Source organism: Cololabis saira, chromosome 14, assembly GCF_033807715.1.
Source record: "Cololabis saira isolate AMF1-May2022 chromosome 14, fColSai1.1, whole genome shotgun sequence".
Taxonomy (NCBI): Eukaryota; Metazoa; Chordata; class Actinopteri; order Beloniformes; family Belonidae; genus Cololabis; species Cololabis saira.
This window is the reverse complement of record NC_084600.1, coordinates 16,526,573-16,537,696: the sequence shown is the minus strand read 5'-3', so window position 1 is coordinate 16,537,696 and position 11,124 is coordinate 16,526,573. Positions and strand designations below refer to the sequence as shown.

The 11,124-nt window shown below is 43.8% G+C and overlaps 1 protein-coding gene across 1 annotated transcript; it reads right to left on the bottom strand.

Moving 5' to 3' along the window:
- On the bottom strand, nt 1-10,757 carry cnga2b (cyclic nucleotide gated channel subunit alpha 2b). The gene is made up of 7 exons (XM_061740930.1): nt 10,623-10,757; nt 6,659-6,767; nt 6,468-6,578; nt 5,515-5,691; nt 5,081-5,188; nt 4,874-4,980; nt 1-2,057 (listed from the first exon to the last, which is right to left on the bottom strand). Exons 2-7 carry the CDS (start codon nt 6,757-6,759, stop codon nt 601-603), a joined length of 2,061 nt encoding a protein of 686 aa, XP_061596914.1. The 5' UTR covers nt 6,760-6,767; nt 10,623-10,757; the 3' UTR covers nt 1-600.
- Nucleotides 10,758-11,124: the final 367 nt, after the last annotated feature.

The following is an 11,124-nucleotide window of genomic DNA, read 5'->3' as shown; positions in this document are numbered from 1 at the left end:
TTTATTTTACAAAAGTGGCTTTTAAATGTCTTGCCAGCTTTTATTATTGTTTTTCACATTTCTTGATGTTGTCCGTCACTTGACTTGGTTTGATCTGGAAGAAAGTTTAAAACCAGCTTTTCAGCAAACATTCAGCACACTCCTTTTGGCATCAACAAGAACTCAAAGACTGCGCGGTTTAAGTGACGCATTCGTCTCCTTAAACCTCCTTAAACGGTAAAATGTTCCTGAAACCAACCAAGAAGTCCATGTGGGCCTTGTCTGGGTTAAAAGTGGGCCTGGGTTTGAACAGGGTCGCATACACTTTCAGTTTTGTGGGTCCCAAATGGGGGCCTATGTGAGCCAAATATATGGTGCCATGAGGGATAAAGGGGGGTTGATTGTGTGGGTCCCACCTAAAAATCAGGTTCTGCTCATAGTTCATACAGACAAACAGATACCGTCCACTATAACAGTGCAACTGCAGATAAACCCACATGGGAACCAGAATCCCTTTAAACCCGTATGGGGTCCACATATAAATGCTTCATGGGTTTGGTTAAAAAAGCTTAATGTCTCAGTGGGTCTGGTTCTAGGGTTTCTGGGTGAAATAATCTTTTCCTATGGACTCTGTGTTCTGTGGTTGCCCAGTGGTGTGCGTGGTGACCCATCGGCACGAGCAACAGGCCCAGGCTGGCCTTCACCCGTATCCACGTCTGCCTCGGCACCGCCGTCCGGCTGATGCAGCAGCTGCTCCAGCTGAGTGAGTCGCTGCTTCAGCAGCTGCTGGGTTTGTGTGTATTCGCTGAGCAGACGGGCGAAGCGGGTCTGCAGGGTGTCCAGGGAGGACTCCAGCCTCTCCACCTTCTCGTCCGTGTCCTCTTTCTGCAGCCCGCCGCTCTCGGCGTCCTCGTCCAGGAGACCCTCCTTCTGCAGGATCTCCCGGCCCCGTTCCTCCAGCACCGTCTTAGCGTCCGGGTACTCCGTCACCGCCTCCATCAGGTCATCCTTAGAGAGGCAGAAGAGGTCCGAGTAACCTAAGCTGCGGATGTTGGCCGTCCGCCGGTTTCCCATTTTACTGCCTTTTATGTTCAGGATGCTGATTTCCCCGAAGCAGTTGCCGGAGGTGAGAAGGGCGTACTGCGTGACCCCGTCGTCAGCCACCACGGCTAACTTCCCCTCCTTGATGATGTACATCTCCTTACCGATGTCTCCCTTCCTGCAGATGTAGTCGCCTGGACTGAAGACCTGCGGGCGCAGCTTCAGCACCAGCTCCACCAGCAGTCCCGCCTCGCAGTCTTTAAAAATACGCACCTTCTTCAGAGTCTCGAGGTGTACGTTAATCGCAATCTCCGCCCGCAGCTTGTTGGGGAGGTTCTTCAGCACCTCCTGCTCGTCTACCGCCTTCTTGTTGGTCCAGAGGTAGTCGAACCACTTGATGACGCGCGTCTCCAGGTTCCTGCTGACCTTGCGGAAGTGCATGTAGTGCTTGATGGCGTCGATGCGAGCCTGAAACTCGGCACGCGTGGCGTTCATGTTGGCAATCATGGAGCCCACATTCCCCACGATCGTGGCGAAGATCAGCACCCCGACGAGAAAGTCGAACACCACAAACAGGTACTCCTCGTCTCGCACGGGGGGAGGCATCTCCCCGATGGTGGTGAGCGTGAGGGTGGACCAGTACAGGCAGTAGACGTAGCTCTGGCTCAGGGTGGAGTACTCGGGCCGGGAGGTGTTGGGGAACACCCAGGTGTCCGAGCCGAAGCCCAAAGACTTGGATATGGCGTAGTAGATGCAGGCGTTCCAGTGGATGATGAGCAGGATGTACAGCACCAGGTTGCAGATGCGGAAGATGTTGGGATAGTTGGTGCGCGTCTCTGTGCGGTCGAAGAACTCGAACATACGCGGGAAGCGCAGCAGGCGGTTGAACCGGAGCTGCGGCGTGTGGACGCCGGTGGCGATGTACGCCAGGTCGGTGGGCAGGATGGACATCACATCCAGCTTGAACTGCAATGTTCGGACGTAGCTGTCCCGCAGCTTGGCGGGATCCTTCACCAGCAGCCCCTGCTCCAGGAAACCTGGTACCACGGGAATAAAGAACAGCTTCAGAGACACAGATTATTTTTATTTTAATTACAGTTAATGTCAAAGGTGTGAAAACTTGGATTATCTTGATGCCTCAAAGGTCATTTTTGGGAAAAGTGCGGGATTGGAGCGTCATAAAATCTAGCAATGTTTCAACTCATGTGCTTGTGGCTACTTGTTAGAATGCTTCAGAGCGGGAAAGTGTTTCCTTAACAAAGAGCACGATGTGAGGCTTTTTTTTCCAGTGGAAAAATGTTTTTTTTTTTACTCTTCATAAGACTAGTGTAACAAGAATTTATAGATGTTTTATTGATAGATAGATAATTCATGCACTCACTTGAAGAATATTACCAGTGGATTTCTATTTACAGGCTTTGTCTACGGACAGCTGCTCTGATAAATTTAACATTTTAAAAACTACGCTGCATCAAAGTTGCCAACTAGCCCAGGGGTCGGCAACCCGCGGCTTTAGAGCCACATGCGGCTCTTTAGCGCCGCCCTAGTGGCTCCTGGAGCTTTTTCAAAAATGTATTTGACTTTTTTTTCCTTTTTTTTCCTTTTTTCCATCTTTTTTCTCTTTTTTCTTCCTTTCGCCTTTTCTTTTTATTCTCGACATTTCGACTTTTTTCTCGAAATTTTAGTTTTTTTCTCGCCATTTTGACTTTTTTCTCAACATTTCGACTTTTTTTTCAACTTTTTTCTCGAGATTGTACTTCAACATTAATCTCGACATTTGGACTTTTTTCTCGACATTTCGACTTCTTTCTCAACATTTCGACTTTTTTCTCAACAATTCGACTTTTTCGACTTTTTTCTCAACATTTCGACTTTCTTTCTTAACATTTCGACTTCTTTCTCAACATTTCGACTTTTTCCTCAAGATTGTACACCAACATTAATCTCGACATTATGACTTTTTTCTCGACATTACAACTTTTTTCTCGAAGTGCATAATGAAAAAAAAAATCTTCCCCCAGTTATACACCTAATATAGAAACATGCAGCATGTGTTGCCTTCATTGTAAGGCTGATACAAAACTTTTCATTTTTTGCGGCTCCAGACATATTTGTTTTTTGTGTTTTTGGTCCAATACGGCCCTTTCAACATTTTGGGTTGCCGACCCCTGAACTAGCCTGTTAACCTTAAAGGGATTGTGACATGAAAAACACATTTTTCTTGATTTTTTGTGTTTTGTTGGGTGTCTTGACATCAATTACACCCAAAAAACAACGAACTTTTAACATTCAGTGTATTGTGTGCTTTCTGGGATTTTCCGCATAACTGTGCAAAAACGGCGCATGTGGTTTGGTGGCGGGCCGTTACGTAACGGCCCGCTAAATCACCGCCCCCTCCACCCAGCTCCCTGTCTCCTCTCCTCTCCAGTGCACCATAAAGGCTGATTTATGGTTCCGCGTTACACCGACGCAGAGCCCACGGCGTAGGGTTACGCGGCGACGCGCAACGTACGCTGAACCCTACGGCGTATGCTCTGCGTCGATTTAACGCGGAACCATAAATCAGGCTTAACACGGAGCTGTTTACAGCCTCTTCTGTTCTCATCAGCGGAGGAAAACTGCTAAGAAGACCCGCGGCCACTGACTGGACTTAAGATAAGGGGACACTTTATTTACATGCCTTTATTTTTATGATTGTTTGCTGTGGTTCGCCCTCCTGCTTTTCCGTGCATGCTTCGCCTGTCGCTCCCGGCTTAATAACTCTCCGACGCCGCTGTGAGCGTATGGCTGGAGGAGGAGGAGGTTTGGAGGAGGAGCAGAGCAATGATTGACAGGAAAGGGGGGAAAGGAAGCATTTTTCACGGCGCAAAAAAACACTGTAATAAAAAGCCAGGAAAAGAGAACTAGAGTGAAGTTTTTCTTGTTACACTCTTTTAGACACATTTGAGAGATGTTGGCCAAGACTTTTAATAGTGTTAAAAGCATGTTAAAAATGATGTCACAATACCTTTAAACCTTTTTCAGACGCTGAGACAGAATTGTTTTAGCAGAGATTCATCTAATCCATCTTGATATAAAACCTGTTGGCGTTTGTGACTCGCAGAAGTTACAGCTCGAAGCACAAGTTTCTTGCACAAATAGCAAAATATGTTAAATCAATGTTGAATTATGGTCAAAAAGGTTGATTATTTGTTAAGGTCGATGATGGATGGTGGATCAACCATCAATCAATCATCCAATTCTAATGCCAACGCATAATCAATGTTGAATCAACGTATTCTGTTTGTCGCGGACCAGGCTTCGTCATGGCTTCAACATGGCTTCAACATGGATTCAATGTTTCTGCTTAACCACATTGATTCACTCATATTTTGCTATCCGGGTGGGTTTATTCCAACTGAATGAAAACTGTTGGCTCATTTTGAGTTTGAGGGCAGCCCGACGTCTAAAAAGGTGGTGGGTAGATGACAAAGGCCAGAAACGTAACTGGTCCTACAAAGAAACGCCTGGAGGAACATCTGGCAGCTGATTAGGTTAATTGCCAGGAGGTCAGTGACATTTTAAACAAGTCTCTCAATGATAAAGATGGGCAGAGGTTAACCAATCACCAATTTATGAAACAATTTATGAATAATGTTCCTCAGGAAATTGTGAAAACCTGAATACTTCAAAAGATTATGAGAATCTAGGGTTTGCCTGGGTCTGGGTGCTGAACTGGTCTGCCTGCAGTCCAGAACTCTCACCAATTAGAAAACACTTGGTGTATATATTTATAGAAAAAAATATATATGTATACTTTTAATGCAAAAATCTTTTTAGATGCATCAATAAGATGCAATTTGAAATCATTTACCCGTGCGAAGTCGAACCCCAGTATCCAGAATGTACATGGTGTCTGAGAGGTAGTCCAGCACTAGCCAGAAGATGTAATTGTCCACCTGTAGCCTGTCGAAGCATGCCCTGGAAATAAAAATCAGGAGGATTCAGTTCCTCTCTACACCCATCGTCCATCTCTGGAGCCCGAAGGGCCCCAACAGATACACTGATAGATTATCATTACCTTGCAACAACAAGGAACCAGTTGTAGAGCACGGCTGTAGTGATAACAAATAACCAGCGGTAGTACGCATCATCGGATGGAGACACCACGAACAAATCCCACTTTTTCCTGAAAATATTAGGACATACAGACAGGTATTCCTGGCTTCAGAAGGAGAAAAATTGATACACTTTCTTCCAGACAAACAGAAAAAATGAAGCAGCTGAAAGTATTTAAGACATAAAAGATCTTCAAAACTACTAGATCCTCTCTAACTTCTACGTGTCTTTGATACCTAATGAGACATCTCAACCCTAAAGATAAACAAACTCCAACCCTGTGTTAAGGAAAAGGTGTCCAGTGACTTCATCACAAAGGTAGCCCTGCTCCTAAACTCCTGCACTGCTGTACGTCAAAGCAGGACGCTAGAAGTCACCGGCTGAAGCCAGGAATACCTGAAGATCCCTTTGGCATTGTTGCCATTGGCATCCGGTTGCGTGTTGCTGTTGCGACTGGGGGCCATTCTCAGCTCGGGGCCACGAAAGCGCTCCAGGAAGGAGTCTGGCCGCTCCTCCTCCTCCACCAGGCTCCTGTGCGCCCATTCCCTCAGTCTCACCACCAGGTTCACCAACCTGATGCACACACGGAGCATAAAACCAACGTCAAGTCACTATGAAAGCCAGGGAATATCTTGTGTAGTTTAAAAACAGCAGTAACGGTATAATTCATGAATTTTAATTATAATTAGTTTATTGTAGTGATTGTGATCTTTACTTTTATTTTTTATATAACCTTTATTTACCCAGGCAAGCAATTTAAGAACAAATTCTTATTTGCAAATGCAGCCTGAACCAAAAGCATAAGCACTTTGAGGGGAGAGGGGAAGGGGAGTGCTAGAAATAAAAAACAATCGTTATATAAAATTGCATAATAATACAATAAATATGTACAATAAATATAAATACAAAAACATTGAAAAACATTAAGACATTGGGATATGGTGTGGTGTTACTATTTTCTTACGAGATGTGCTGAATCTGTCCAAGTTTTGTTTGTTTTGAGGGTCGGGGGAGGGTTTTAATTTGATCTTTTATCTTTTCTTTTTTCATTTGTTTGTTCTGTATCTCTGAAATATATATATATATATATATATATATATATATATAAAAATTCATGAATGACACCTTCAAAGAGAAGAACACTCACAAGATAAACCAGTACAGACACAACCAAGTGGGTGAAAACTGTGCTTTTTTATGGGGTTTTAAGAGAACTATCTCGTCACAGAAACTAAATTGGCAGTGATATCTTATTTTAAAAGGGATCTTCACAATAATGCTTCAGCTTTTTCCATCATTTGAGTCTGTAAGCTGGTGATGGAGGCTGGCGTGCCGTTTCTGGGCTTTACCTGGAGATGGCTCCGGTCCTCTGGAAGGAGTTCCTGGAGTTGCCTCCATGGGGGTCAAGAGTGGCGACTCTTTGCAGCTCCGAGGACGTGTCATCACAGACGGATGGCACCCTAAAATAAAGGAGTGAAAACCCACCTGAGCATCACAAATGTCGGCTTTCCCTTCACTATTCACAAGAACTCCTCGTTACCTGCTGAGAATACTCTCGGATCTCTCCAGCTCCTCTTCCAACGTCGTCTTCACTGACAGGTTGTGGGGCGACCGGTCTCTCTCCGCCACGTGGCCCGTCATCTTCAGGTCTGGCAACGTGGACAAACACTAATGTTAAAGTCTCTCCTGCAGCCATTTAGCTGCGGCTGAGAGGGACGGGGATGTTTCCCTGCTGCAGCGTTGCAGGAGAGAAAAGTGTTTATGATGCGTATGTCGGGTTACAGTCAGGGGACCTGGGGCGGCTGGGAATATCTGCCACAATCCCTAACCATCATACAGCAGGCGCTGCTCGGTTGCCTCGGCGACGGACACAATGACAAAACACAGTGAGCAATTTACAAGGCTATTCCAAGATAGTTTAACAAGTATTTCAAAACTTGGCCATGTCTATTTTATTTTATTTAATGTAATTTCATCTGTGAAAGCGTTGATATTCTTGCATAAGATAAGACAATTTGAATAAAGTCGTAGGCCTATTCTGTAAAGTAGTATTCTGTATAGGCCAATACATATTTCACTTATTTCAATTTTTTCCTCCAAAATTGTTTACATAACTGTGTTGAAATAGATAGAATGATTCTTAAATGTCATTGCATAGTTTACACAATGAAATTCTGTCTGGCAGCAGTAATAAACTCAGCAACACTGTGAAGTAAAATAAAGAAGATAGTAAAAAGCTCAGACACTGCAGCATGTTGAAGTTCCAGTTTAAAGCAATTAGTCACAATAATTTTCATAAAATGCACTCAGACCAGTAAAAGAAAAATCTGTTAAGGAGGAATGATCTGGTTCAGCAGCTCAGCATTCACGGCCCTGGAGAAAACGCTGCAAATGATTTTACTGAGTCTCCTCTGATGACGTCTACTCTCCTCAGAAATATGGCCTGAGTGGATTTCCACCGGACTTGGGAGTCGATCCTCTTAGAGATCTGCTGCAGGTCCTTTTCCTCCTTTGTGGTGTATCTTGCGAAACCACACAGAGAAGCCCTGTGTCAGCGCGCTCTTGATGGAGCATCATTAAAGGGTCTGGGGGGGTTGCTGTGGGAGTCGATTCATCCTGAGGCTGCAGAGGAAAGAGGTGCACACTGAGCTGATCGAAGATCAGGTTGTTGTTAGGATACCAGTGACTGGATGCTTTCCTCATTGTTGCGTACAAGGCTCAGCACAGGTATGTCGCCTGTGAACTTGAATGTGGGGAATGCAGTCCTGTGTGAAAAGTGAAAGGAAGGGGACTGAGAACACAACCTTGGGGGATGCCGATGATGAGGATGGCACTGGATCCAACATGCCGGCGTCTATTGAACAGAAAAGTCCTTGATCCATCAACGGAGGTGGGTGTCCAAGCTACATGTCTTCAGATTCTAATGTGTTTTTCTGAGCTGATGGAATTGAAAGTTGAACTAAAATCAACAAACAGCTTCCTGATGTAGGGTTGGGGGATTTCCAGGTGTGTGAGAGCAGTGTGACGTGCAGGATGGCATTTATCGTTTTTGTCAGCAAACTGGTGCTGGTCCAGATCAAAAGGAACGTGGGTCTTGATGTTGTGCAGAATTAGTCTAAATTTAAGTGGAATCTTCTGTAAAATAAAATGCTATTTCATCAGTTTGTTTCATCGTAAACAAATAAATACATACCTCTTTTCATTTTTGTCCAACAAGATTTGGAAAAACAAAACCTAAGTGGACATCAGATGGCCGTTTATAGGCGTCATTTATCTTATACAGAGTACTTCAACACCCATTTTACCTTCAAACGGTATGTAATTGCTTTCGAATGATAAAGTAAAAATGTCACCTGCTACTCAACTGTCTTAAAAACCAGATGTTGCTGTCTCAAGTGTCTTCTGATTGATTGAATTTCTACAAGCTCTCCATGAGGAAACAAGCATTCATGAGGAGTGTCTCATTAATGTAGAATTCAATTAAACAATGGACCATTTAGCTCCAAACCAAGCTATGATAAACACAACCGGGAGGTAGTTTGAGTTAGCAAAAATGTCTTCCAAGACATTATGGAAACAAGAACCAAACAGTTAATACGACGCAGAAGCTAGTCTCTCCCTCCTTTGTCTTTTTTTGATAACTTCCGCTTTTGAAATGAGGTCCAAGTATAACATAGACCAGGGGTAGGCACCCCTGGTCCTAGAGAGCCGCAGTCCTGCATGTTTTAGATGTCTCCTTGCATCACCACACCTGATTATAATTAACGGTCATCATCAGCTTCTCATCCAGGTCTGCACAAGTCTGTTAATGACAAAGTTCTTTGTATCAGGGTGTGATGAAGCAGAGAAACATCTAAAACATGCAGGACTGCGTCTCTCTAGGACCAGGGTAGCCGACCCCTGCCATAGACAGTACAATTACTGGACGAACCCTTTGTGACCTCACAAATGGGTCTCTAAAGTGTCTTTTTATTCACACCGCTTGGCGCCATGTTGGAAATGGATGGTATGAGCAGGCCCAAGAAGAAGACTGTAAAACGCCACCGTATGTCAATCAAAGTCTGCTGTGGCTACCAACTCCTTCAGCTGGTCTTTTAAATGTCATTTCAGTGGCAAAACCAGAAATGACCAGTGTCTTTCACTGAGTTACTACAAACTTCTAATTGCTGACGATGACTGATGAAGAAGTGATGATGACTTAAAAGTCATAGTTACAGAACAGAGATATATACTGCGGATTTTGTTACTGATTGCCAAGAAAATGATTACTGTGAATTGGAAGGACAGTAAATCACCGTGGAAACACAGTGGAAGCAGAGACTGAAGCAGGTTTACATCATGGAACAGATGACCGCAAGGCTACAAATGAAAATGGACACTTTTGACCAAAGATGGGGAGATGCTGTGTTGTATTTGGATACTGATAGAAATAGGTTGTAGTAAAAGAAGGGGAATTGTCTTAATAAGTAATCTTGCTGTCTGTATTAATGTCGACTTAATATGCACTTTTTGATTGTCTGTGTATGGGGGAAATGTTCTGTTATTTGTGAAAAAGGAAAAAATAAAAAGTTATTAAAAAAAAAAGTCATAGTTAAAAGTCATTGTTTCATTATATTAATAAATACATTTAAATTTGCTTTATATAAATTCACCTGCCATGATACAGCACCTCAGCCATCGCTTGTCTGAGCTTATAAAAGCTATAAGGTAAGTGTTCATTCTCACAAAATTTTAGATAAACCCCAAAATACTGAAAAGTATTCTGTCCACTTTGAAAATATATTACAGTCTAAGGGGACTTTCTGATAGAATGAACCACATGTAATCTTGAAACACCACATGCAAACTGAAACTTTTATAGTAGCCTATATTTCTTCCTATTTTGGATAAAATAACCAGAACAGTGTCCGAGTGTTCACCTGTCGAGCAAATAAGCGCTGCTTGACTATCAATATAAATATTGTAAATGTGACCTGTCCTTTGAGAAAGTGACTTCTCAGCAAGACCCAGCGTGACGGTCAGTAACACATTTCCACCCTGTGGCGGAGACAGATGACGAAGTGTTTAGACAACTGTTACCTCTGTGTGACTAATTGGTGGATCATTAACCAAAACACACGAGCACAATCAGCCTGAGGCTCTCCAGCTCAGTGAACCAATCGGCTGCTCCCCCTTGAGAGCTGCGTCACTTAGGAAACCAGGATGCTGAGCGAGAGCGAAGCGTGCCATCTATGTGTCATTACATCACAATGGCTGCTGGATTAAAGGAAAAAAACACCTTCACTCACTCCTGAACTGACTCAACTGCAAACACATAGCTGCCCACAGTTGGCTATTAAAGTAGTGGAATGTGGGGAAAATATTTTTTCACCTACATTTGCTAATAACAAATAATTCAGAACAGTTAAAATGTCATACAACCGAGCTTTTGTTGCTTCCAACACGTAGAGCTGGAAAGCAGTAACTGTTAAAGACGAGCAGTTTACACAGATCTTCACTCATACCTTCAGTTCCTATCAGGTACTCCAAAATATCCTCACGATGATTTCACACAGGGACCCCCGGAGCAGGTCTTTCCCGGCCAATCCATCCGCCGAGAATAAAAAACTGACCTCTATGACACAAACGCGAGTCTCATCTCTCAGCCTTTTCTGTTTGCCCCTCTTGAAGCGTGTTCTCCTCAGGAGTGGGAGCACGTGGTCCATCTCCTCCTCGGATGCATACGCAGGAGGCAAGTAGGCTGGGAGATAAGAGGGCGGGTGTTCTTAGGATGCTGAAGAGTCCAGATGTCAGCCCCGGAGGGAGGAGTCCTCCGGGGTCACTTCAGAGCTCTGCCTGTCCTCGGCACATCCTGATTTTAAACAGAAATACCTCACTACATCATTTATCTTTAGTTTCTTGGTATGAGATGATATTTTCATGTGTACTTTATGCCTTTTAAAGATTAATCCTCAATGGTTGTGCTCTATTATAGTGGCCCAGATGGTACTTGAAATATTTAAAGGG